General features: G+C 42.8%; 1 protein-coding gene across 1 annotated transcript; it reads left to right on the top strand.

Moving 5' to 3' along the window:
* The first annotated feature begins 550 nt into the window (after positions 1 to 550).
* hs2st1a (heparan sulfate 2-O-sulfotransferase 1a) lies at positions 551 to 27,555 on the top strand. The gene is made up of 8 exons (XM_010733330.3): positions 551 to 775; positions 890 to 1,063; positions 21,213 to 21,466; positions 21,611 to 21,696; positions 21,976 to 22,114; positions 22,470 to 22,567; positions 23,849 to 24,006; positions 25,199 to 27,555. The coding sequence occupies exons 2-8, from the start codon at positions 940 to 942 to the stop codon at positions 25,420 to 25,422; spliced, it is 1,083 nt and encodes a 360-aa protein (XP_010731632.1). The 5' UTR covers positions 551 to 775; positions 890 to 939; the 3' UTR covers positions 25,423 to 27,555.

The raw sequence follows: 27,555 nt of genomic DNA, 5'->3' as shown, positions 1-27,555 counted from the left end.
CATTCTTCACAATATTTCTTACACTATGGTCACTTTACATTACAATACTCTTTTTTATATATCATGCCACTTTTATCCTCAGTACTTGTCTGTTTGAAGGTTGATTGTTTTTCCTGTTTATCGTGTAGGTTATAGATATTTCTGTCTGTTTATTGTGTTTTTTTTTTCCTTTTCTACTTTTTTCTAATTTGTAGTGTATGCTTCACTTTCCTCTGCTGCTGTAACAAGTACATTTCCCTGTGATGGGATGAATAAAGTATATCTAATCTAATCTAATCTAATCTAATAAAGCTACAAACACGTAAAGACGGATTTAATTGGATTTAATTGAATATTTCTTGAGTTTGGTTCTGGCTTATTCAGAGCCGCCTCTGCCTCTCTTCCTCGCCTCTGCCTGTCCCCGTGCTTTAAAGAGAAGTGCGACATCTGCTGTTCGCGCGCAGGTCAGTTTGTGAAAATCGTCCAATCCCCTGTGAGCAGGCAGTGATTGTCGACCAATAGGAAGCCTCGGCTGCGTGGTGGACTGCTGATTCGTCCAATGGCCGGGCTGGTAGTAGCAGTCTGCCCGTGGTGCGGTCGGTGGTGGGTACACTGGTGGCCGGGACAGGACAGCGCTACATGGGGGACGCAGGCGACAGTGGCTGGCACCACCGCTCCTACAACCAGGAGAGACAAAACCGCACTCTGGAGAAATCTCTGCGTCTCCACGACGCTCCTCTGTCGGGGATTGACTGGATGAAATAACCAAACCGAGCATGCACACATCGCATTTGAGGTAACCAGAGGATTTGAACAGTGGGAGAGGGCCATGCACAGACACTCAGCCGCTTTGTAATCACCGTCGTCGCTGTGTGTGTGTGTGTGTGTGTGTGTGTGTGTGTGTTTTCAGTGTCTTCTCCTCTGAGCATGGACTGACCAAATCCCTCTCTGGATGATTTGATGGGGCTGCTCAGAGTCATGATGCCGCCCAAGTTGCAGCTTCTGGCGCTGCTGGCATTCGCAGTGGCCATGTTCTTCCTGGAGAACCAGATCCAGAAGCTGGAGGAGTCCCGGGGAAAGCTCGGTAAGTTTAAGGGGCTGCAGCCCGATCCAAACCCCGTCACCGTCAGATAGCTCTCCACCGCAGGCTGTGTGTGTGTGTGTGTGAGGGCTTCTCTCTTGGGTCAATAGAAATCTGTGCATCACCATTGTTGTGCATTTGGGTCAATAAGAAGCTGTGATCTGTGTGTCCACCACTCATGCGCCAGCATATGGTTCAGACAATGGCACACAGTTATTAAATGTGGATCTGTGAGCTGTGCTACTGAACTCTGCATGACTGTGAGACATAAAATGTTAAAACTACTCTGAGCATTTGCAGAAAATCACAGATAGTGTGAACCTGTCATCATCCTAACCTGTGCAATGCAGAGTGTGACTGAGGAGGTGCTGCTGTCCTCAGCCTGTGACCCTCTGACAGAAAGACAGAGTCATTGTGTGTGTGTGTGTGTGTGTGTGTGTGTTTTGTATACGTTAAAACTTCATTATTGATCAGTCTGACAGTTGTTTTGTGGATTAAGTGATTTGATTGTTTGGTCTATGCAGTGTCAGAAAACATTGGAAACTGTCAATCACAGTTTCCTGAAGCCCAAGGTGACATCTTTGTCCCCCCCCCCCAACAAAAAAATATTCAGTTTACAACGATTTAAAAAGACAGAGAAACGCAGTAATTTTGATTAACTGGTCAACAAAATAGTTGCTTAATAAATGTATGTCAATTATTTAGCTGCTAAAAAAGGACACATTTTATCAGGTCTACTGCACTTCCCTGCCGATTTTGAAATATAGGATATGTGATGTTGAAGCTGGAGTCAGACTGAAGGATGGATGGTCAGTGATGGACGTGCACTGCTCTTAGAACAAGCAGCAAACATCTCTTTGTGCTCAGAATAAGTTTTTAGTAATCTTCTACGTGCTTGCTGCTGCAAACCCTTTCCTGTGATTGAAACGTGGCCAGCGTGGCGTTCAAATCTCACTAGGTAGCTCCCATCAGGGGCTCCGTCCAAATAAAGATCTGGGACATTGCAGGATTATCTCTCTGGTGTCTCCACTGGAGGTTTTTTTTTTTTTTAAGGAACAGCAGAGCAGTGCAGACACCCTGCGTACCTCAGGGGTCCTCACACCACCTATCATTTGAAGACGGTGGGAGCTCAGACAGGCTGCGACAGTTTGATGTGATCTAGCAGGAAAAGCACAGGTGTGATTATCATTAACAGTGTTGCTGCAGTGAATTCCATTTAGGTGAGGCAGCTCGAGTATTAAAATGGCTTACAGGGACACTTAATGGGACAGAGAAATCGTTAATGTTATTAGTAACACATGTGCCTCTTCCTCCTATGACGAGTGTCTGCCGTGCAAAAGCTCTATTACATTTTAACTACTAAGTCCTCGCTCGCCCACACAGGTGTCATTCGGATGATTAGACCTCTGCTCAGGGAGAAGTTGGGTGTATCTGTGCCGGGAAATATGAGCTGTGTGTTTTTATTTAAGGTGCAATGAAACTAAATGTCAAAAAACACAGTTACGAGAAGAGGTTTAGTTCTCCAAACTAACTGTGAAAAACACATCTGCAAAACACCATAACTGCATAAAGGTCATTCATTGCCTTCATTCATAGTAAACTGTTGATTTGTAGTTTGTTGACTGTAGGATGAAGAAAACGTGTTGGAAGTCGTAGCCTTCAAATTTACAGCGGCAAACAGAGATTAAAGATTAAAAAAATAAAATGTTGCAGATTCATTTCAGAAACTTATCAAGCAAAAATGTCTAATGCTGACTGACTAAAATTAGTCATCCATTCATCAATGTTTCAGCACTAGATGGTTGAGGTCATGCCACTTTTACTGGGACTGGAGTGGAAACGATTAGCAGAAAATTACTCTGCAACAATTTTGATAATTGAGCATGAGTGATTTTTCTGTGAATTTCTTTTTTTTTTAATGTGGAAATGTTGGTCCTTTCATGGCACTACACTGAATATATATTTGGCTTTTGGACTGTCTGACAGATTAAACAAGAATTTTTAATTTGTCAGTTTTAATTTGGGAAATTTTTACTATTTTCTGACAGAGGTTTTCAAAAAGGCAAGTCAGACTTCCCTAGTGGGGCTCCAATGCCAATTTTTTCTACTTCCATTAGCAGAAGTAGAAAAAATGTTACATTAGTTAGTGATTTGGTTAAAGAGAGATCCACTAAGTGATCCACGGATTCTGGTGCTTTTGGGTATGTGAGTAACTTTGTCGGATGAGTCAAAGATGAGGTGTTGTTGGGACATTTTCAGACCACATTACAAATAAAACAGTTAACATGCTGAAACAATCAGTAGCCCTGTGGGTATAGATGGCTATATTGGCCTGTGACATGGTTTACTGCTGCCGTAAAGGGCTATACTTTACACCCACTGAAAATCCAAACTCTGTCTCACACACACACACACACACACACTCCCGATGCTGAAACAGAACCTGAGAGGCCTTTCCCCCAACTGCCCACCACGAGAATCTGTTGACTTGGCAAAAAGCGCTCTGATGGATGACTGGACTGAGCAGACGTCTGTATACTGGAGCTCTGAATTATGTGCTGCATAGCCAAATAGTTGTGACTGAGGCTTTCACAGGCACGATGCTGACAGACAGCCACGGGGCCGGTCACATTACCAGGTGCACCTGCTGCAGGTCCATCTGTGCAACAATAAAGACTCAAACGTAACAACCATAACAAGGACAGGTGGCGACGTCCAAAGTCATTTTAGATCTTCATGAACGACTCTCTCGTAATAAATACAGGAGGGGAAAAAAAGAAGAAACTCTATACATCGCCTTCCTGTATCGTGTTTTCACATGTTCACAATTAACTTCACACGGGTTGGAATGACCAGTGCCCTCTCCTCACAGCGTGTCATCCCATCGCCTGACATGCATTTGAATCATTTCCCCTATTAGACACCTCCTGCAGGGCAGACAAGCTGTGATTTGCTTCCAAGCTAATCGTCGTCCCAAGGTTTCGCTGAGAAGTCTCCTGCATTACAATCACGCCGTGATGCAGCTGTGTGTCCTGCTGTGGGCCTAATCCATTATTCTGACAATATTTCTCTCAGGCTGCTCACCGGCACTGCTGCCGGCTGGGTCAACAGTAACGCAGGCGACTGTGCATGGATGGATGGATGGATGGATGGAAATAGTTTCTCTATTAAAGAGCTACAAACAGGGATTCAAGGCCACTTTCCCTGTCAGGGTTGTCATTTGCTTCCTCTCAGTTCAGGCAATTTCACCTTGAAGAATTTTATGCGGAATGACGACAGAAAACGAATGGCTGAATTTGATTCAACGGTGATCAGATACCCGGTGATTACTCCAGAAAATCCGATCAGTTGGTTAAAAGTGAAGTCAACACAAGTCTGTTCTTTTTTTAAACGGCACCTGAAAGCAGCACGCACACAGGGTCATGTCCAGAAGGATTGTCATGTCAAAGTAAAAGCATGTGAATTCTCTCACAATCTGCTGAATCATTCATTCGCCCTGTAAAAAAAGAGGAATATCTTAATGCAAAATATCTCGAGGACATCTGCATGGATTTTTCTGTGAAATTCATTCAAATAATTTCCTCTTTTAATCTTTTCTATATGCCGATTAATTTGACACTGATTGTTTTTTAAGTGCCACTTGTGATGGAGTCTCAAATACCGCAGGATGAGAAATCATGTCCCTTCAGAATATGCTCATTAAGGACGATAATTCAGAACATCAGTGTGGTCTGTTGTGCAAAATGTTTTTGATAAATCATCCACCAATTATTTTAAGCAAGGATTTTATTTATTTTAATTTTTGAATGATTCCTGTCATTTTCTGGCTCAAAGCACGTTCATTACACACTTGAGTGCATCATCATTTGCGTAACATCTGTCCTTTCTACCTGCATTTATAGATTAAGCCATGCTGAACTTATTTCCTCAGGGAGAATATTTATAAACACAAAGAAAAAAAAAATTTTCTTAGTTTTTATTACAGTAATTTGAGATTTTCAGCAGTTTGGTATCTTTTCTACCCCCTTTTGCTGTGTAAAAAGTCAGTAATAGAACTTGTACTTATAGGTGGGAGGTTATTTTCAGAGGGCATCTCTGGTATACTGTGAGCTGCGTAAATAGAAACGTTGCTTATAAAACTGTCACTTTGTGGCCCTTGTAACTGGAGCAAACAACCTCTTCACCTCTGTGCCTTGCAGGCCATGAGAGGGCTGTGTTTTACCTCCAGATATTCAGACCCTCAGCATTACCGCCTTTTATCTGCTGGCCGTTATTCAGCCTGATTAAAGGAATTAAATTTCCATCTGTTGCGTAGTGATATTTAGTTCCAGACACAAGCGGCTCTGTGATGAGTTCTGAGAGAGAGAAGAGAGATGCCGTTGAATGCAGGAGGAAGAAATGGATGTATGCGTTCATTGTCAAAGTGTTTGCAAAGCCTGACGTAAGACTTTTAAGCATTCATTTGTCGCCGCAGCTCATCGCTCCCGGGCTTGTGTTTGAATTTCTCTTTGATTGTCATGCCAAGCCCTCACAGCCTCGAGCCCACCCTTGTGGGTCAGGAATTTGGTCAGGAATTTGCTCTTGAAAGGACATTGGTCAGGCACCGCTAGTCTGTCCTCACGCTCACACCGCGTTTACTTTGATTGGACGATTTCATACCTTCAAGCTGCCCTGCTGCTCAAACCTCTACTGAACATCATTCATCCTGTCACTGATGAGACCTTGAGCTGCGGTTGTGTTTTGAAATGTTACTTTTATTGATGATCCAAATGTCTACCTGGTTCCTTTCACTCCTACACATTTGTCAAGTGTGTGTCAACTGGTGTCTGACTCACTCAAAGGCTTGCGACATCAAATGGCGGCTTCCTTTAGAAGCAAATTGTTGACACATTGGTAGCACTCAGCTAGACTGAGCCCGGTGTCTTGTCTACAACTCCAGGTTCAAACCTCAAACCTCAACCTCGTAAACGTGGACAAGGCACTCAGATTCCGCTTGAACTCTCCCTGACACTCCACATCTCCGTTTTTAGCTTCCCTAAGGGATATAAAGGTTGCATGAGTCATTTGCTTCCAGTCTGCACGTTGGCATCTGGTAACGTCGATTGCTTGGACCTGCCTGCTCTGAAACATGCAGCTTAAGCGGCTAATGGTGAGGAGCCCACAGCGGATATGGGCGTATGTGTCGGGGATGGATTTGTTGTTGGAGGTGGGGAGAAAAGGTGCCTAATGGTCATACCGGGCTTTTGCTGTATTGTTAGAAGCAGGCTTTGATTAGGGCAGAGGATTTATGGGCCCTGGCGCGCACTTTGTCTGACACGGAAAGTGTTCCTGCAAAGTGGCGCAGCGTTTGCAGCTGTAGCAGGATGACAGACAGGCTAATCGGGCTGTTATGGACGGTTTCACAGCCTGGGTGTAATCGGAGGCCGCTCTATGAGAACCCCCCCCCCCCGCTCGACTACCACACCACCACTCATTTCTTCCTGTGTCACCGTTGGGCAGAGGTGTCAGTTCATTCAACTCGAAGAAATGCACTTCAGATATCCTAACCTGCAGGGTAGGTTTTATTGACTGAACTCACAGGGACAAGTGGAGCGCTGACTGATGGCTGATGAGATATTATTTAGTTGAAGTGATAAATCAGACTGTGGGTCAGAGAACTGTCTTGCACAGATGCTCAGAGTGAACACTGATCCTGAGTGCTGTGCTGACTTTTCCTTATATACCGTATTTTCACGACTATAAGGCGCACTGTACGAAAAGGCGCAGTCTCAGTTATGTGTGCCATTACTGTATTTAACACACACATAGGGCGCACCGTACGAAAAGGCGCAGTCTACACACACATATGGTGCACCGCCTTACAACAACACACACACAAGCATACAAGTGTGCGTATTTAAAAATAGAGCGGGAGCAAAACTGAGTTTGATTGTGCTTTATTTAAGTCTTTATTACAAAGTACTAACATTTTTTAAGCACATTACCACAGCACATTGCCGGTAATCGTCAATAATCAAACCCATCGAAGTCCTCATCCTCCGTTTCTGAGTTAAACAGCTGCGCTAAATCAAATATGTCAGTTCCACTTTCTTCGCTGTCAGAGTCACTTTCCGTGCCGTGCGGCCCCTCGGAAATGATGCCGGCTTTTGCGAAAGCTCGAACAACAGTGCCAGTAGACACGTTAGTCCACGCATCTACAATCCATCCGCAAACTGTGGCGTAACTTGCCCGGCGCTGCCTGCCACTCTTTGTGAAACTGTGGTCTCCATCGGTCATCCATCGCTCCCACGCCGCTCGCAGCCTTACTTTGAACGGCCGGTTCACACCGATGTCCAGCGGTTGGAGTTCCTTTGTCAAACCTCCCGGAATAACAACAAGTGCAGCGTTCATTTGTTTCACTTCTTTTTTCACATCGGCTGTGAGATGGGCACGTTGTTCTCAACACAGGTTTAACAACACACATAGGGCGCACTGCACTATAGGGCGCATCGCACATTTTGACGTTTATATGCGCCTTATGGTCGTGAAAATACGGTACTCAGAAATAATCTGTTTCATTCTAACGCTCTGCTACAAAAGATGCATGATCAGATTTAGACTCACACACATGCACACACAGACACATGATGGAGTCTTTGGTTGTAAACACACGATAGCAGGTGTCAGTTTCCCCTCCTCTTCTCTGCAGAGTTTCTTTCAGACACTGCTCAGCTTCTAATCAGACAGGGGAAACAGGGAGCAGCTAATAAACCTCAGCCATGATTATAAGTAAGAAAGACAACACTCTCATCCAGCTCCCTTCAGGATCAGTAGTTGTAAACAACTTCTTTATTTGCGTGCTGAGTCTCTCTTTTGTGATATTCAAATCCCTCTCGTGTTTTTCTAACCCCATTGGATGAGCGGCTGAAAAGAGAATATCCGCCACTGGCTTCGGAAATAAGGTGCTATCAAAGGAGGAGGAAGTGTGGAGGGAGGAGGGGAGCGGGCGAAATGAAAAAGATGATTTAATTTCCATTGCAACACAGAAATATTTAAAGCGCCGGCTTGTGAATATCATAAGCCCCTGTGGAGAAAAAAAAAAAGCAACAAAGAGGCCTGCAGCATTTTTTACAACCAATTTCATCAGAGCACGGAGGGATAAAGGAGGAAGGAATGTGGTGGAGTAGCGATGCCCTTCTTCTTCCACAGCACCTGATTCAACTGTGCTCCTTTTGGCTTAAAGCTGCCTTTTATCTTGTTTTCTTGTAACATGTCTAAGACCAGACGTCACCAGGGGACCAATTGTTATGGTGGTGTTACTACACAATTCCCACTCTCCACCTCTTTGCGTCTGTGCCTCCTTCTCTCTCTGTCTTCCTATTGTCTCTTTCTGATTCCTCAGTGTGCAGAATGGCATGAGCAGCATCGGCAAATTGCCTGAAATTCGACTTGAAGTTCATTAGACAGAATACACAGCAAACAGGTGTGTGTGTGTGTGTGTGTGTGTGTGTGTGTGTGTGTGTGTGTGTGTGTGTGTGTGTGTGTGTGTGTGTGTGTCATCTTATTAATGAAGTATCTGTGTTGCTGAATATTCAGCTCCCACAGACTGTCCCCTGCTGAGGGAAGGATCAGTAGATTTGTGTGTCGGCGTCTCTTTCTCTACTTCGTATTTTTCTTCAGTTACAAACAATACATCGACTTGTGCTCATTTAGTAATGCTACACACACATTTGATCCATCAAGCTTCTTTTTTTTTTTCTTTATCATTAGACTAGCGTCTGTATCTATTCTGTCCTGCCTGACTAATATAAATGATGCACCGCTCCAGTGCGCGAGATTAGCGTTGCTGCTGATTCCGACTTTATTAAACAGATTAGGTATCAGACGGACATGATTGATCAACAGTATACTGCCTCTGTCACAGTTCTTAAAAGATTGTGAACGCAGCTTTATAAACCTTCCAGAACAACTTCATTAAAATTTCTTCAAACATCAAAATAGTGCTGCTTGTATTGACATATTTATTAAGGCAACTAACAATTATTTTCATCATTACTAATAGATATAGATAATACATTATCACCACTAATGGCACAGCAGCCACAGCAGACATCAAATAGGGTCAGAGCAGGTGTTTCTAATTATACTAATTATGGTTCTGTTCCATTTATTAGCAGAGACTGAGCCATCATGCAGCACAGCAGCACTCTGACTCTGTTTGACCTGAATGGAACTCAATTAGCATCATTGGTAACACCTGTGTTTACCTGTTATTTCGTGTCAAAATGGCTGCTGTGCTAAAGGTCTATTCCCCTCAGATTAAACCATTTAACTTTTAGCAAATGACAATTTGCCAAGAGTCCACAATGATGTCGTTTCTCTGCAGATCTACATAGCAACACGTATGGATTCAGCGGCTTCTCTCTGTCCCGGTAGTACAGTGCTTACACGTCTATCTTTGCCTTCATGTTCGCCATTATTAAGACATTAAGCCAAGCACAGCTGTCACTTTGTGCCAGATATCGGCAGAACAAAGGTAAACAACCTGAAACCCGCACAAACAATGGAGCTTTGGGTCCTTGGATTACTCCACCTGCCTACCACATCACCAGCTTCAAGCTTCCCTTTGGGATAGCAGGGATGTGTAGAGGTGTCCGACCTTGAACCTAGCCCAAACAAGACCGGCTATCCCAACCATCTTACTCACCAATGTACACTCACAGAACATAAGGGAATGCTGTGTATTCACCTTTACAGAAACGTGGTTTAATGACAACATCCCAAACTTTCAGGCTAGACTGACTAACAAGCCCCCGAGTAGACAGAGCCTCGGTTATAGGAGGCAAGGCGGTCGTGACACTGTGATGGTCTCCAAAACATTGTTCATCGCTGGTGGAGTTTAGGATCATCAAGTGCCAGCCTGTCTACCTGCTGAGGGAATTTACAGCTATTCTGGTGGTAGTTAGACATCCTAACCCTAATAACACCGACAGAATGAGTCACTCAGTGAATTGTAATACACCATCAGTGAGCAACAGACAGCCCACTCAGACAGATTTCTCATTTTGCTGGGGAATAAAGTCAGTATTACCAAAACTACACCAGCATGTTGATGGGTTTTGTTTTGTTTTTCCAGCAAGGGGAATTAATACACTGGACTTTTTACACAAATCACAAAGGTGCATACAATAATGCACAACATCACAAAACCAGATAAGAAACGGATGCGTTGTCTGAGGATGCACTCGAGGACTGTTTCAACACCACAGGCTGGGTGATATTCAAGCATGCAGCCACATACAAACAACATGCTGACATACAAGAATTCACTGAGACTGTTGAGACTGTCACTAACTCCATCACCACAGATAACAAACCTCCATCACAAGCCAACTCAACAACTTCTGCTTTGCATGTTTGAAAAGCACACGCCTGCAAAGAAGATACCACACCCTCTCAACAACTTGAAATGCATATTCACACAGACAACTTCAACACCTTCTTGAGTCATGCAGTTGTCTCCACATGCTTTAAAGCCTACCACCATCATACCTGGAGAAAAGAAATGTCCTCCATCCTGCTTTTAATGACTACCACCCTGTCACCCTGACCTATACCATTATGAAGTGCTTTGAGAAACTAGTCATGCACCACATTAAATCCATCTCTTCCACCCTGGACCCCTATTTGCATATTGTACCAGCTGGTCTGCCCTCCACTTAGCCCTAACCCATCTGCACACCAAAGGCTCTGATGTGAAAATGCTGTTCATAGATAGTCTAGCATTCAATAGCATCAGTAGCTGATAAGGAAACTGGACCTGCTAAGCTCTGTAACTGGATACAAGACTTTCCTCACTAAGAGACCACAATAACACATCGTGCACCTCCACATTGAGCACAGGCCCCCCAAGGAGTGACCCATGACTGTACACCAAATTTCTACCAGTTGCAGCAACTCTGTCGGATTTGCTGATGACACAATTGTGGTTGATCTCATCAGCGACAATGACTAATACAATTAGAGGAATGAGGTGAACGAGCTGGCCACATGGTACCCTGGACAAAAAAAATGATTCACTTGCCAAGAAAACAAAGAGTCATCTTTATTTCCTCACAAAGCTAAAGACAGCACTAGTCCCGGCACCCATCATGCGCACCCTCTACAAACGCACCATTGAGAGAGCCTCCTGACCTGCTGCATCGCTGCCTTCAATCGCAAAACCATGCAGTGCAAAGTGAACACATCTGGGAAGATCACTGGTGCCTCACTCTCCTCATCCCCTGAACATTTCCAACACCCTCTTAGCTCACAAAGCCACCGGCATATCGAGGAACCCCGCCCATCCCTCACCAAGCCTCTAGTGTTCTGCCATCTAGGAGAAGATACCGGAGCCTCTGAGCCTGCTCCACCAGACTGCGTGACAGTTTTTATACATCAGGCTGTCAGGATGCTGCCTCCAAAAAGTCTGGACTGTAACTTACCCATCCCACTCTCTACCCGTCCAACAGCACCAGACATCAGAACTTTTAATATGCAAACATATACACACACACACAACTACACTCAGCACTAGCTGCTTTGTTTTAACACAAAATAAATGCTGCTGATTACTCGTACTGTGGATGGCATATTCCTTACATAACTGTTTGCACTATATTTGATATCGCTGCAGTTTTTGTTGTCCCCAACCTTCAGTTTAACTTACTTTTATATTTGGATTTGATCCTAGTATTTTTAGACCTTGTTTTTCTGTTTTAGTACTTGCATAATATGCCAACAGATACCAGGGTCTCAGAGAAACAGCATTTCTATCCTCTGTAGTCCTCTACATGTGGTAAATAGTGTTGTAGTCAAGGCCACCTAAACCAAGACAAAGTCAAGACCAAGACCAGAGTGTATCATTGTATGTAATGTAATATGTAATGTCTGTATGAACTCTACTGAGCTCACTTTAGTTTTCTGTGCCACACAGGTGTCTGATCTATTACTATAGACTGAAGAACAACTTTTTGAACTGTCTCTCAGCCACGTCCACTGTCATTTGTTTTTCTCTTACCTCAGCTTGTAAGAGAACTCCTATAAATATTTTCAGTCAATTATGAAACTGTGGTATTGCAAATTACTGGTCTTGAAATAAAATCCATCCTCTTTGTCCGAGACTGAGACAAGACCAAGTAAAAATGCAGAGACTTTCTAAAAGTGGTCTTGAGACTAAGACTGATCCCGGGTACTACAACACTGGTGGCAGATTTGACAATAAAGTTCACTTTTTCTTTGCTATAATATAGTAATATAATTATGGTAGTCACCAAAAGTCATATTATTTTCTCATGAACACTGAGCTTTGCTGCCGTTTTATTGAACTTCAACTGGGCATCTTTCTTTTTTTTTAATTAGAATAATAAAAGTTCACTCTCCCCTGTAAATCTGAATATAAATTAATTATTATTGTTCAATAAAAAGCTCCACCAGTCACAGGTAGAGCTGCCACTGTGTGGTAACTCGGCTGCCAACAGTTTGGTCAAGGATTCGGGTGTGTTATGATAGTAGCCCTGGGCCTCTAGCCTCGAGCAGAGATGAGGAAGTGATCTACCCTCTTCAGTCTTCAGCCCCAACTGAGTGATATCACTTGAGGCGAGGAGTTTTCTCATAGATCCCTATGGGCAGCTTTCTTCAACAACACCTGTAAACACCTCTGTTGTTCCTCTATTTAATATTTCTTGATGTAGATGAATATTTTCTGTCAAACATATTTTTAGCATTTTAGAGCTTTAGAGCATCTCTTAGTAAATCCAAGTGATGTGTATTTACGGCTTCAAGTGACTATACACTCGGAGGAATGACCCAAATCAATTCCACACAGTGAAGTTTATCGATTTTAAGTTGGGGAAAAAAGAATAAAATAGCTCCAGCAGTGAATCAGTGCTCGATATCAGCCAAAATCCTGAGTTTAGGCATCAGAATCAATCTCTTGAGAGTGAAAGTAGTGCCTGTGCATCGCATCACAGTGATCCTCTGACAGCGAACACCGTAGATAGAGGATTGCCTGCAGATGCTAAACAGAATGAGATGAAAGAAAGAAAGCCAAGAACTGAAGAGATGAAAGGCGCACAGATAAGCTCGCAGAGATGAAGTGATAACAAGTTGAACCGGTCTCGGTACAGAGGTGTTCTGTTTAACGCTGCTTTGGCTGTCTAACACGTTTCTGTGTGGGACAGATTCTCCTCGGTGTTCACCTGTCCCTCCCACTCGTCATTAAACCTATGAATAGCTGTCGTCTGCTCTGTCTAATAGAGTGTGGAGTTTTCCCTGGACTCCTATATATGCATTATTAATTATGTTAGAGGGACGGAGAGGGAACATCAGATATCTGGGTTGTAGCTTGCAACCAGATCTGCACTGTTATGCAAACATTGCTTGTTGTTATATTAGGACATGGGATGCCATTTGTTATCAGCTTTCCTTACTTAAATATCTGAGTTTATTCAAATAGAGGATGTTGGTACAGCTTATATCCATGGACACGGTTCATACCAAGCTTTTAGAGAGCAGGTCACACGTACAGAATCAGGGAGGAGGGAAGGCGATGTGGGTAACCTTCGGTCATTGTTGTTTTTCAGTTTTATCAGGGGAGTCTGGAGCATCCACAAGGTCCACAACCTCTGGACAAGCCTCCTAACTTAAAGTATGCCAAGTGTGAAGGACTCCAAGGATTTGCAGCTCAACTAGCATGTCGATACACATGTCCCATGTATACATTATTACACATTGAGTATATGAGGTTTCTGAACCGAGTTGTATTTCTCCCGCTTTCCGCTCTCACAGATCTGACTGCAGAGTTTGCGAGGCTGAAGCATTTAGCAGTGACACACATTCCAGCTGTGGTTTCTTTCCCTCCAACAAACACATTTAAGAGCGCCTCTCTCTTGACTGGAATTCTACATATATTCTTCTTTCTTTTTTAAGCATAAATGCCTCTGAATATGTTGGCTAATTCCCAGTGCTTAGTCATTGATGATTTGTGCCAAGACGAGATCTGTTCCAATCAGTCCCCCACCGCCCTCCTCCACAACCTGTCAGACCCGCCTTTACTTAACAAGACAGGGGAATGATGGGATCTGCCATCTGCGTAAATTGCTCCATAATCTCATCTGACTTGCTGTTTCTGATGAAGCAGACATCACAGGGCCGTCTTTTTTACTCTTTCTGTTTTCCCAGACATTATTGGCTCACCTGTCAGACAGCACTACAGGCTTCGATCGCACTAAAGACATATTAGGGGAGAAAGTGGCAGGTTGAACCATGACGATAATAATCTCCATCTATACTGGATTGTTATCATTAGTGTAGAGACATGGCTTGCATTTAGACTCTGAATTATAAATGGGCCACACGTGGCTGAGGCTTATTTAGTGTACCCTCGTGTTTAGTCGAACAGCTTGATTTTTATCAATAGTTCATGAACTCTACAGAGCAAAAAAACACCCTATCCTCAGCTGAAGCCTACACTCTCTCCAAAAAAAGATTATTCTGAAGTTCTAGTGTAACATCTATCTCCTCAATGACACTCAGTGGAGTAATTATGATCTCAAGACCCATACCCCAAACCACTTAACCACTTTAAACTGTCACACTGTTGTCTGTCAGCGCTGACAAGGGCAAGTATTGTCTCTTCCTCATGTCTGAGGAATGCTTTGTAAGCATCCCCGAACAAAAACAGGCTTGTTTTGAACATACTGCTTCGTCTGGAAGAAGGAAGCAGTCATTTTCAAGATACGTGACCTTTACGTGGCTTGTTTGTGCTGAATTAAACTCAGACAGCAACAGCATCTCTCCGGAGGATGGAGTGCCCCGCTCATGCACCTGGCGATGTGGGTGGAAATCCGGCTCATGACCTTAACCAGCACGCTTTGCCTCCCTGTGTTTTCCTCACCTTTCCTGCTCCCCTCTGTACCGTCTAGTAAAAGCAGAACTACCGTGAAAGTCATAACAATGAAAAACTTGTCAGCCTCCATTTATGGTGCCTCACAAAGCAGCAGTGCCAAGACTAGGACAGGAAATATCATGTCACTGTGAAACGTCTTATTTACGAGAAACTGCAATGTAGCCAGACATTTTATTTTCGCTACATCACTTCACTGTGTGCATCTGTTGATTTGAATTTAATGGTGGAGCCTTTCTGTGGCTTCTATTGCAGGCCTGACTTTGATTCATTGTTCTGAATCATTTCTAGCATTCCCAATCAGATCAATAAGATTTCTAACGTTTTATGATAAATCTGGAGAACAGAACAAATGGAAACACCTCAGACCTTCCTGTAGATAAGACATATTTTTCTGCTATTAACAGGCAAAGCAAGCAAACTTGCGGGCAATGCCTCAGACCCACAGGGAGAGTGTACCAGGGTCACTGCGTTCAGTCATTTGATTAAGTGGAGTTTTCTAAAGTACAATATGAAATATTTATTGTGTTGCTCCCATCTCATATCTTAGATCTCTGTGTTGAGGAACTGTATTACTTTATTTATATTGTGCAAAAACAGTGCATATTCCTGAATAAAGAAAATAGTTTAAAGCAGTATTCATTTATTTATTATTTGACCTCTTGGGGCAACTGAACAAGTTGTAAACACAACATTGATATATTAGCATGTAGTACTTAATGTAACTTATTGTTACATATTTACACAAACACAGAGACACAGATTGACGTTTAATCATCAATTCATCGACTTTCCTTTTTAGCTCCAAATCCTGAGAGAAATGTGCGGTCCTTCAGCTTCCGAATGCTTCGCTGGCTAGCTGTTAACTTTGTTTGTCTGCCATTTAATGTTGGCCAGTTAGTGTTCAGTGATTGGTAAAAACAGCTGCCTGCTGCAGTTTGAAACAATGTTGATGAGAGCAGTAAGATTGAACCAAAACCATAAAGCTGTGGGCTGTAAAACCAAAACTACGAGCTGAAAGAAGCTAAAATGGGCCGTAGTGTTGAGGGGCACTGCAGAGTCAGGTGATAATTCTCTGGGGTTGTCATTACTACCAAACTAATTAAGACTGTTGTTCTGGGTTGTCTTTGGGTCTCAGGACGTATAATGAAGCTGCCATGTATAGCTGTCCGTGTGCATTGAGCTTAACGGAAACTTGAAGCTGACAAGAGGATCAATAGAAGCCCAGCAGCAAACTTTTACCCCGGCTCCCTCTTCTAACAGGTTAATCTGGACCTGCCCTCGCTGTTCTAAAACTATAATCGTTTGTCAATTCATTGTCTGACCCCAATTTGGTCTGTCTCCATCTAACACCGCCCTTGTCCTTGTCTCCCTTGCCTCTTCTTCTCTCCCTCGACTCCCCCAGCTGTACTGGGGAGGACTGACCAGTGAATGAGACCCTTCATTCAGCGTCAATGTCGCACTTGTGTGTCAAAGCCAGCGAGGAAAAATGCCTCAGCTTCAGCAGATTCCCACTCTTCCAAAAAGCCCACCTAGACAATTGCACTGCAGTTTTAAATGTATTCCTCTCTTTAAAGTGCTAATGTGAAACATCAGTCAAATACTTTTAGTATTCTGTTTCTGTGTCTTCATGTATGTCTCTATTCCTGCTGTCACACTGAGCTTGCGTGAAAGCTTTTAAATGCACCAAACACCTTCAGGTTCACTTAATGAAACAGCTCTGTCTCGTTTATCCGACTCGTCTTTCAGCTCTCTGCAGCTGTCAGCAGTGTTGAAAAGCTGCACAACAGCTTCCTCTCACACCGCGCTTCATATTCCTTGTCATAACTCAAATAACAACGGTAATGCATGTTCTGGCTCTGTCTGTCCCCGTCAGCCTGACTTTATTCCTGTTTCCTGTGATAATCCGCTCTCTGCTGAACAGATCTGAAGACTGAATTAGAATTACACAGTTTATTCAGATGTTCATGAGTGCTGCAGTGTGACATAACTACCCCCCTCCCCCAAACCTGGCACTGCAAAACAGCAGTGTGCATCCAAGTCTACACAGAGGGAAGAGGTAGTAACAGTAGCCGACTAACTCAATTTTTATACAGCAGCAACCTAGATCTCCTCCCTGTCACCCTTCATTGATTTTGCAATCCAGCGGCATCCAAGCAGAACCATACAAGCCGTACACCTCAGTCTGCCGCTGATAGCCAATCTCTATTACCCACCTACCCCAAGGCTTCGGATCGAGGGGCGAAGCCGTCTGAGGGAGAGCGCTCCGACCAGCGGATCGTACCAATGATGGATTTATGAGCTGCTTGGAGAAAGGATCATCTTCGTGCCTCCACTTTTATTATCCCATCAGATCTGACGTGATAGCAATAATACATGACGGACCTGTCACGTTTTGCAGATCTGGCGGCAAATATGAATGATGATTTCAGATGCTTGCGTCTAATCAGCCGCGAAATTGCTTCAGTAAATATGTTCAACTACCAGCGCTCTGTCTTCTCCCATCTCTCACTTTGAATGAAACTCAGAGTAATAGGCTTGTAGTTGTCACAATGTTTAAGACCCGTGTTGGCTTCACGGTTCATAATTAGCTTTTAATGCACAGAGACTGCTTGAGGGGAGGAAACTGACGGAAATGTGGAATGAAAGGAGGCCTGCTGTGTGGCCATAGTAATTCAGGCTTTTGTTCTCTAATTAAATGACCTCAGAAGGGAGCGCTAAGCTTAAGTTTGTGTGTGTGTGTGTGTGTGGCGCCCTCTGATATGGAGGTTCGTGCCAAGTGTTTTCAGTCTCGCACTGAATAGGGCGTCTACTACAAAGCCTAAGAAGCCCTCTCCATGCCCGCTTCGCCTTCTTGTTGGTTGTTGGGAACTTGCCACAAAACACCATGTCTTTTAACAAGTGGTTTCTGGGCCTTTTCACATAGTTCAGGACGTTGTAGTCAGGGACACAATACGTCCCGGTCCTTTCTCACTCTCCCTCACCTCCTCTGGAAAAAAAAAAAGAGGAGACTAAAAGATTGGCAGCCTTCCTTTGCAAGCTTGATCTCCACAAAAGCTTAATTTTGTGTGTTTATGCCTTTTAGCAAAGCAAAAAGAAAGCTTACATGATGATGTATGTTCTCACGTTTGGCCTTGAAGATGTGAGCGATTCAAAATATAGACAAGAACATAGATTAAGTATCAAGTCACTCAACTGAAACACATTTTCTCACCTACCTCCAATGGTATCTAGCCTTGTTGTTTTTGAGATATCTTGCTCTTCTGCCAGCACAATGGAGGTGAAGGGAATTTAATTTACAGTGCTCACAGGATTAAAACAATGCATTTGAAATACTCTGAGAAAACAATGTCCCTGTTCCTCTGGATAATCCACAGACCTCACTGTCAACAGTTTTCTCCTTAAGTGGAAAGTAGCTTCTGTAAAAACTGTTGTCAGCATGGTCTGTGGATTATCCAGAGGACATTGTCTCTGAAAAAACAAGTTGCTGTTGTCTTTCAACGTGTTGCTGACAGCAGCGGAAAAAAATGATTGTGTTGTGAGAAATCTCACAACGACACTAACGACACCGCAACATCGCCATACTAGTACCTTTTTAGGCTGATATGCCTATGGTGTTAGTGAATATCCAATACAGAGCAACATTCATTCATTTCATGTCGTGTTCAGCATTGACTCTCCTCTAACTCCGTTTTGGTCTCCACCAACTTCCAGAGAAAAAAGATCTGTCTTTGTGGCTGCAAAATGCTCTCATTATGTCTCTATTTGTTCGTCTGCTGTGTAGGTGGCGAGAAGCGGGTTTATCTCGCTTTATTTGCTAAGAACAGGTGTGTGCTGCTATCGCTTGAAATAACACTGATGAGAGCCATTAGAGTGAATGAAAACATTAAAGTTATGGGCTGGAAAAACCAAAGCAATCAGTTGGAAATTGCTTAAAAAACAACAAAAAAAAAACTGCAGTTTTCAGTGGGTTTTGTCACTGTGAGATTCATTTTGCCGATTGATAACATAAAGAAAAAAATTTTGAACTTGAGAAAGAAGAAAACATCTAATTTATTAACCCACAAACTCAACTAATCTGCTTTATGGTAGTGGTTTGATCAGATTTGATTCATAAGTGGTGTGGAAACATAAACAACCCAACAACAATAACCAAATCCTGCATGGTGCTCTGAGGTATGTGACACCTTTTCCCAACAGAAAAAAACTGACAAGTGAAATAAACATAACGGTTCTAACTTTGAATAAGGAAGGAACATTTTGTGTATCTGTGTGACCTCCATCGCTCGTAGTAAGAAGCCGATTCAGAAAATATGTTTTCAGGGCCTTTCCAACTGTGAAGTTGTAGACTTTAAATTCTTCTGACACCTGGTACTACACATCAGACTAAAGGCCCTCAATATTTATGACTTGCTTTGTCACGGGTTGCGCTCCGACTCTATTTTTCGAATGTCAAAGTCTCTCTTTGTGTCCCCTCACTGTACGCCATCATAAAAAGAATCCCAAAATGACATTTGAGCCCCAGCGATAAAGTTCCAACATAGCAACTGTTATTGCTGTTGTTGTTGGCTAATGCGTGCTTTAGGTGGACGTGTGAACGACTGTCTCCATTACAGTTGTTCTGCATGCTGACAGGCTTCAGCCATTACAACCACCTGGCACGTCTCCATGCCATCAGCCCCCGGAGCACCAGTTGCGAGCGTGCGGAAGTGCCGCGGCTCCGTCCGTAACCAGATCCAGCTTTGATGAGTGCAACGTTAACAGCTGTTTAGCAGAGTGTAAGAGAGGAAGGCAGTGAGAGTATTTCTGTGTGTGTGTGTGTGTATATACCCACGTGTGTTCACACAGATGAAGGAGAGGGCGGCACTTTCACAGATGACATCTTAATTGGGCTCCGGTGCCAGATGCCAGCCTCTAAAGCCGGGCCAGCACAGTCCAGGCTGTAACAGTGTCTCAGCAGCCAGGCTTTAGGCAGGGCTTTAGGAGCCCGCTGGCTCCACTGAGTGCTCCCACGGGTATTAGGTGCTCCAGTGTTGTGCTGCCTCCCCTCCTAAAACACACACACACACACACACACCCGTCTTCTTCTCGCTCCATCCTTCCTGCGGAGCACTCTGAGACATTGTCAACACCAGTCAATCTGAGGCGAATTCAGACCAAGAAAAAAGCCAGAGTGCAACAAAAGCCAGAGCGTCTTTGTGTTGAATCCATTCACACCAAGGCACAGGGGTCTGGCTTTTCTGCAGCTTCACGCAGTGTTTGCATTGAGATACCCCACCCCAACCTCTGCCCTCCTCATTTATAGTGTATTGATGTCCTGTAAACGTGTAAAACCTAACCCTAACCCTAACCTATCAAGTAACTGTAGCCTTACCGTCTAACTACCAACCTCTAACCTCTTGCTCTTCACCTTTTCACCCTTGTTACATGATGCTTTTCTCAGAGAAAGAGGAAACTAGGTCGTATAAGTCATTTTGCTATTATCTAGGGTCTGTCTGAAGCACACAAAGATGTACATGTCCGTGACAGTATATTTTTTAAAAATCTAAAACGGGAGCATGCAGACACTTCACTGCACGCTTAAATAAGTGAAAGTTAAAGGTAGGGGATTGATATTAAAGTTGAATCTGATTAGCCAACTCGAGAGGTGTTACTGCAGCGTGAAATAGGCTGCTCACAAAATGATTAACTAATATTCCTGTTTGACATTATTCTTGATCCTCGGTGTGAAGCGGGAAAGGAGTTTCCGCTGTCTGCTCTCCAGAAGAGACTGTGTTCAAATGAAATGGAAATCCATTTTTAATAAAGTTACGGTTACGTCTCACGCAGCAGTGTTACCTCTGACAAGGACAGAATCACATCTTAGTAGTAGTAAATTTAAATCTAATTATTATGAGACATGTTAAACATGGACCAGGATATAATCAAAGTCTTTCTGCTTGGGAAGGCCGTTGTGACATCTAGTGTTTAACTCCTCATACTTGCTGTGTTTCTTGCTGCTTTTTTATTATTTAGAAATATCTGAGACTTTCTGGCACTTACAGGAAGTTTTCTATTCACTTATTCTGCTCGACAGAGAAGCCAGAGGTCAGGTTTAGCTCCGGAACAACTCATGGAGTCTGTATAATGAGTAACTCGCTGGAGGGCATTTTAACTCACTGTCCTTTTAACTAACACAAAATCCTTACCCATACATCCTGAACTCAACATCCTCCTCTCTCCCTCCAGAACGAGCCATCGCCAGACACGAGGTACGAGAGATCGAGCAGCGGCACACACAGGACGGTCTACGAGAAAGGGACTCGTCGCTCTTGTCGTCGCTTGACAACGAAGATGACATCGTCATCATCTACAACCGCGTGCCCAAGACGGCCAGCACCTCCTTCACCAACATCGCCTACGACCTGTGCGGGAAGAACCACTACCACGTCCTGCACATCAACACCACCAAGAACAACCCGGTCATGTCCATACAGGACCAGGTCAGAGCAGCTGATTTAACATGAATTCCCCCTTTTTAATTTGTAATGTAGAGACCTGTGTCTTCGATATTTGCCATTTGGTCGACTGCACGTTATAAAAAGAGCATTTCATTCATTGTAAGTTGTTTTGGTTGTTTGTTTCAGGTTCGGTTTGTAAAGAATGTGACTGAGTGGAGGGAAATGAAGCCGGCTTTCTACCACGGACATGTCTCCTTCCTCGACTTCACCAAGTAAATATGTTGTCCTGCAATTGTCTCATAATAACTGTGACTGTTTATTCACAGTTCGTTTACCCTGCTGTGGCTTTATGCAGGTCACTCCACCTTGTGGTCATTTACATCTTTTTATTCACAGTGTAGCGTTATGATGTGTATGTAGCACAAAGCAGCAGCTGAACCTCAGTATGTTTTAAACAATAAAAGAAGCACATTATCGAGCCCTTTAACCAGCTGTCCTCAGACTCCTGTTGAGTCCTGTTGAGTATTTCAACACAATGTCATGTCTCACAGGTTTGGGATAAAGAGGAAGCCCATCTACATAAACGTGATCCGGGACCCCATCGAAAGGCTCGTATCCTATTATTACTTTTTACGTTTTGGGGACGACTACAGGCCCGGCTTGAGACGCAGGAAACAAGGAGACAAGAAGGTTAAAATCCACTAATATTTTCATTCTTTTGGCATATGCATTTCAAAATGACGCGATGAGGGACTGAATCTACAGTCCTCATTATGTGTAAAAGCTATTTAAAGATAATTAAAGTTAATATGAGGCTTCGATCTGAGTTAGTCAAATCATACAGGTATCTTCTGTTTTTGGAGCTTACTAAAACACTAAAACCTTAGAAGATACACACTTAATTTGATTAACTCAATCTTTGGAGTACGCATGAAGATTATTGGCTGGCATGAACAGGAGGAATGATGAAAACCTTTTTTTTAATGTTCCTATGGGCACCTGATTATTACTCGCTCATTAAAATAATTTGTTTTTTGTGTTTCAGACGTTTGATGAATGTGTATCAGCCGGCGGCTCAGACTGCGCCCCTGAGAAGCTCTGGCTCCAGATTCCCTTTTTCTGTGGTCACTACTCTGAATGCTGGTTAGTATTCAAACAGCTGACGCTGTACCCTGTTCAGACTCATCACTGAGTCTGAATTTATAATGTTTGGGTCCTCCTGCATTCTTGTTCTGATGCTTGAAATGAAAGGAGGCACATCTTTAGTTGTGTTTTCACTTTTAATTCTGGTGATCTTGTCCACAAACTCTACAATGAAGTATTTGTCTGTGTAGCTAAAACCTGATAAATCTCTGTAGATCTCTATTGCTGTCCAAAGACTAAGAACAAATGGATAGTGTTTTTGATGATTTGATTTTAATTTATCTTCAATCGTACATAATCCATTCTGGTGCATTAAATACTCACTAGCGCACTAAATGTTTTTTAATCCACGGCTGAAAATAAATGCACTATTTACTCCTGTTTTAATGATGTTTGCTAAAAGCTTCAATGCCCAGCAGGGAAATTATTACCCTTTTTTTTAAAAAGAGAAGATATATTACTGTGATGTTTTTTAAGGTTAACATCTTAAGTATGAATCACTGGGCGAGGGGTTTAGTGCCACGGATAAAGTATGAACGTTAAGAACTCATTGTTGGTTTTTGATCATTTCAGTGGGATTTGTCGGCAATAACAAAAAAAACACAACATCGGCATTATTATCCTTTCCTTGTCTCACTGTGTTCAGATAGTTCAGGAGGGATGGTGTATCAGTTTTGTTTCATAATGCACCACACTTCTGCTACACTCATCTTCTCAAGGTCCCTGATAGCTCTCTCAGCCTTGATCTGTATCGGCCTCTCTCTCTCTCTACCCTCACTCATCCCTCTTACCCTCCTTAATCGCTCATTGAGTTTGCCGTCCTCTTAACCATCTCCTGATGCAGGTTATCGACTAAAGGCCTGAGTTTCTAGGATTTAGTTCTCCCGGTGCTCTAGCAGTATATTAAAGTAGTGGAAAGCACCTTAGAAACATTAAATAAATACTCTAGACAAAAAGGTGAAGGCGCTGCCAGTCCTCTAATGCAGTGTTTAACAAGGCTTTGCCAAAAAGTTACTTTGTAGATGAACAATCTATTTCCTCCTTCATTATATAATTTCCTGACCATGACAGACTCCATTCCTTCCTGCCTTTCTCCTCCGTCCTCTGGTCCTCCTGTTGTCTCAAACCTCTCCGGACTCTCACATCTCACTTAATCATTTTTCCTGTCACTATCTGTGTACCCTTCAGCTCTCCTCTGCTGCCATTCTGTGTCGTCACCCTCCTTTTTTAAAATACTAAGACTAAAACTAACCACACACAACCGACGTGATCTCTGTGCAGGAATGTGGGCAGCCAGTGGGCTCTGGAGCAGGCGAAATACAACCTGGTGAATGAATACATGCTGGTCGGAGTAACAGAGGAGCTGGAGGACTTTGTCATGATGCTGGAGGCCGCGCTGCCACGCTTCTTCAAAGGAGCCACTGAGCTGTACAAAACAGGTGCCATTTGTTGTTTCCTTTGTTTCCCTCATCAATATTATAATAAACTGAAAAGCAGCTCAATAGCTAACTCACTTTGCAAAGCTAAAGTGTCTGTCTGTGTGCTGTGGTTGCATATTAGCAGTTTGAATCGCCCCTCTGAGAATTGAATCGTGATCAATATGCACTCATGCCTCTCGCTGATGTAGTTACAGATTGGTTACAATGAGCGCAGCCAGAATAAATAACGGAGAGCGCGGAAGAATGAAAACTGACAGTGACGTAGATGAAAGAATGATGTTCCTCATTTTTAACAGCAGATAAACCAGTAGACCAGAGTACTCAAGTTAATCAGGAATGTATTTAATGGATTTGAAGTCTCTGATTCAGAAGTCATGCAGTCTCAGTTATCACGTTTTTCGCTGACTTGCAATCTCACTCGCAGCTTTAAGAGATGCCTTCGCCTTTCAATTAGCAAAATTAAAGACGGGGCCCAAAGAGAAATACAGAACACATCAGACGGGATTGAAAGCTGTGACATATTTCCACAATAATCATTTTAGACATTTTGGGAAATGCAGTTATTTGCTGAGAGTTAATGAGAAGATTGATATCACTTATGTCTCATGTCCAAAGATTACTAAATCTGCTCATTAATTAACACATTACATCTTTTTTTGGATATTATGTTTCGGACTGCGTTATGCGTTGGGACTATCTAACATCATGGTGTCTCTGCTGGTTGCCTGGTAACGTCATAGTGATGAGATGACTCAATATTTTTATGCTTGTTATTCTACAGATTAAATAAGTGTCTCCATATACAAGCTTGTGAATTTATGAATTGTATTTCACTTGCAGATTCTATGCGGTATGCTTGGCAGAAAGCCTGAAACGCTGCCTATATTGCCAGTTATGATTCGAGAAGAATTGCACGTCCTGTTCAGGGGTCATATTGTGCGGCGTTTAGTCGTGACATGTGGAGAAGTGTTTGCTTCAAGTTATTCAGAGAGTGCCAATGATTTTTTGGAATGCAGTAAGGAAAAAGAAAAGACTGCAACCACTTAAAAAAAACCCAAAAAAACTAACTACTGCTCGAAACTAAAATTGTAGTAATGTCTGCATTGACATTAAACATAAGAGAGTACATAAAAGCTGAATCATTGCATTCATGTTCCGGGATCCCTTTAATCCTACTCTATTTTCATCACAGGGAAGAAATCCCACCTGAGGAAGACCAGTGAGAAAAAGCCGCCCACAAAGGAGTCTATCGCCAAGTTGCAGCAGTCTGCCATCTGGAAGATGGAGAACGAGTTCTATGAGTTTGCATTGGAGCAGTTCCAGTTTGTCAGGGCACATGCAGTCAGAGAAAAGGATGGGGAGCTCTACCTGCTGGCACAAAACTTCTTCTATGAGAAAATCTACCCCAAAAACTAAAAGAAAGACGTGTTCGTAGAAGAACATGGCGGGGTCAGATGTACACTCAAAAAGAAAAGGAAAACGAGACTACTGGTGACTGTGTGGCTGGTTTGTACGTGTGATTGAGAACATAAGGTGCTGCTGCAGAAACAATCCGCCTCTGACGCAGCGATCAGACTGGTAACCGCTCTGTTTTTCCACGTTTGTGCCAGCCAACAGTTTGCGTCAGCAGGTTGTGTTCCCAGCAGCCCCCACGGGCCTCAACTCCCTTTCACTTCCATTTCAAAGGTCGTCTGCGCAGAGGGCTTCTGCCGACACATGTCAGGAGACGGCCTGTCCTACAGCTGGTCTGACCTCGACTCCTGATCGGCTTTGCTGTTCTCTGATCCAGACAAAACATTTTCATTGGCTCTGTACTGTTTGGTTGTGTTTGATTGTGTTTTAATTCTTTACTATGGTTGTCTTTTGTATGTAAAGATGGTGACATTCTTCATGGTGAAAACAACATCCCCATGCCTCGCCACTACTACTAACTTAAAGAGATTTTAAGTGTAAGAAACTGACTACTGTGCTGTATTATTGGACTTGAATGAGAACTTTTGAGGTTTTTATGAAATAAAAATCCTGTGACCATGGACTATTTACTGGGGCAAGTGCGTATGTTTTATACTGTACTGTTGGATGACTCGTAATGTGCAGCTTTGCCCAGAGGCTTTTCCTCCGCTATGAAGGAAGCATTTACACTTGATATTATTGAAGTGTGTGAAAAGGTGAAGATGCTGCTGCTGTAAATATTTACTACTTTTTTCAGTCTGTTGCTACAGTATAAAACCAACCCATTTATACTGTTAACACCCTTTTTAAAGTTAGTCTGCATTTTTATCATGTTTGTACATTTATTTCATTTCACTTTTTAGTCGGCATTTAAATTTTTTTTGTCATGTTCTTTTCATTGTAGAACCAGTTAAACATGAGAGTCTGCTAATATGTTACTCTGCTGCTTAAAGGAATATTCAGTCATTTTGGGAAAAAGTATATTTGCTTTCTTATCAGGAGTTGCATGAGACGCTTGATACCGTTAGCTTAGCATAGCTTAGCACAAAGACTGTAAACATCAGGAAACCTTTAGCTTGTCACATATTTGTTTGACTTCACATTTTGTACAGATCAAACTAACAAGATATAACGTGTTAATTTGTGAGTTTTTGGACAGAGCCAGGCTAGCTGTTTCCCCTTGTTTCTAGTCTTTATGCTAAGCTAACCTAGCAGCAGCATTATATTTAGCATTGTTCTCGATCTTGTGAGCAAGAAAGCAGATTTCCCAAAATGACAAACTATTCCTTAAAAAACTCTGCTCTTTGTCCACATAAAAGATGGTGGTGAAGTTGGTAATAACTTTGCTAATTTGCTTGTATAAATTTCTTCTCTCGTTTTTCTTTAAGATTGAGTTTACTGCAGTTTTAATGGTCTTTTATTTGCCAGTTAAAGTTCTTCTCTGCCCTTCATGAATTGCTAACGGTTTACAGAAAATTTTAAAGTGACATAATGTTGCCCTCTCACCTAATTCACCTCTGTAATTCTACTGGATGTACCGTCACGTCACAGTACCTGAAGTATTTATATATTCAGATGAAGAGCGATCTGGTTTTCATCTGGGGACATGCTGTAGTTTGTGTGCCTTCTCTACACCAGGCTCTCCTTGTTGTGTTGCAGCTTTTGTCAGATGGGACATAAAAACAACATAGCTGCCATGGCTGTTTTCATCTTTTGATTGCCCCCCCAAAAATATACAGAACGTTTGTGAAAAAACTACCAAAGAATTGCATGTGTGTTCCTTAATTTAACACAAATGTCTGTGCATCGTCATCATCAAGCGGCACAACAGAGCAGCGAGTGGTTTGTGACAGATAAAGCTGCTACTGTGAAAATGAAAGCTGGATTATTTCAAGGCTGGTATCCTGCAGAGGGAGATAAAGAGCTGCCAGCTCTGCTGCTGCCTCTGCTGGTGTTTCTCTGTGTGTGTATCCATTTTTACATCCTTTCCAGATCCTCCAAGAGTATTTTTTATTTTATTTTTATTTTTTGCATTTCATACAGTGTTTGCAGTGAATATTGGTACAACTTATTATAAAGGTATAGCAGGTTGTCATA

Source organism: Larimichthys crocea, chromosome XII (assembly GCF_000972845.2).
Source record: "Larimichthys crocea isolate SSNF chromosome XII, L_crocea_2.0, whole genome shotgun sequence".
Lineage (NCBI taxonomy): Eukaryota > Metazoa > Chordata > Actinopteri > Sciaenidae > Larimichthys > Larimichthys crocea.
This window is presented reverse-complemented; position numbering and strand designations above follow the sequence as displayed.

Bases quoted from the DNA above. Each gene is read 5' to 3' on its own strand.
- hs2st1a (XM_010733330.3), top strand. From the start codon at position 940: ATGGGGCTGCTCAGAGTCATGATGCCGCCCAAGTTGCAGCTTCTGGCG. The intron at 22,115-22,469 runs GTTAAAATCCAC...TTTGTGTTTCAG, and splicing joins GGAAACAAGGAGACAAGAAG to ACGTTTGATGAATGTGTATC. The intron at 24,007-25,198 runs GTGCCATTTGTT...TTTTCATCACAG, and splicing joins CACTGAGCTGTACAAAACAG to GGAAGAAATCCCACCTGAGG.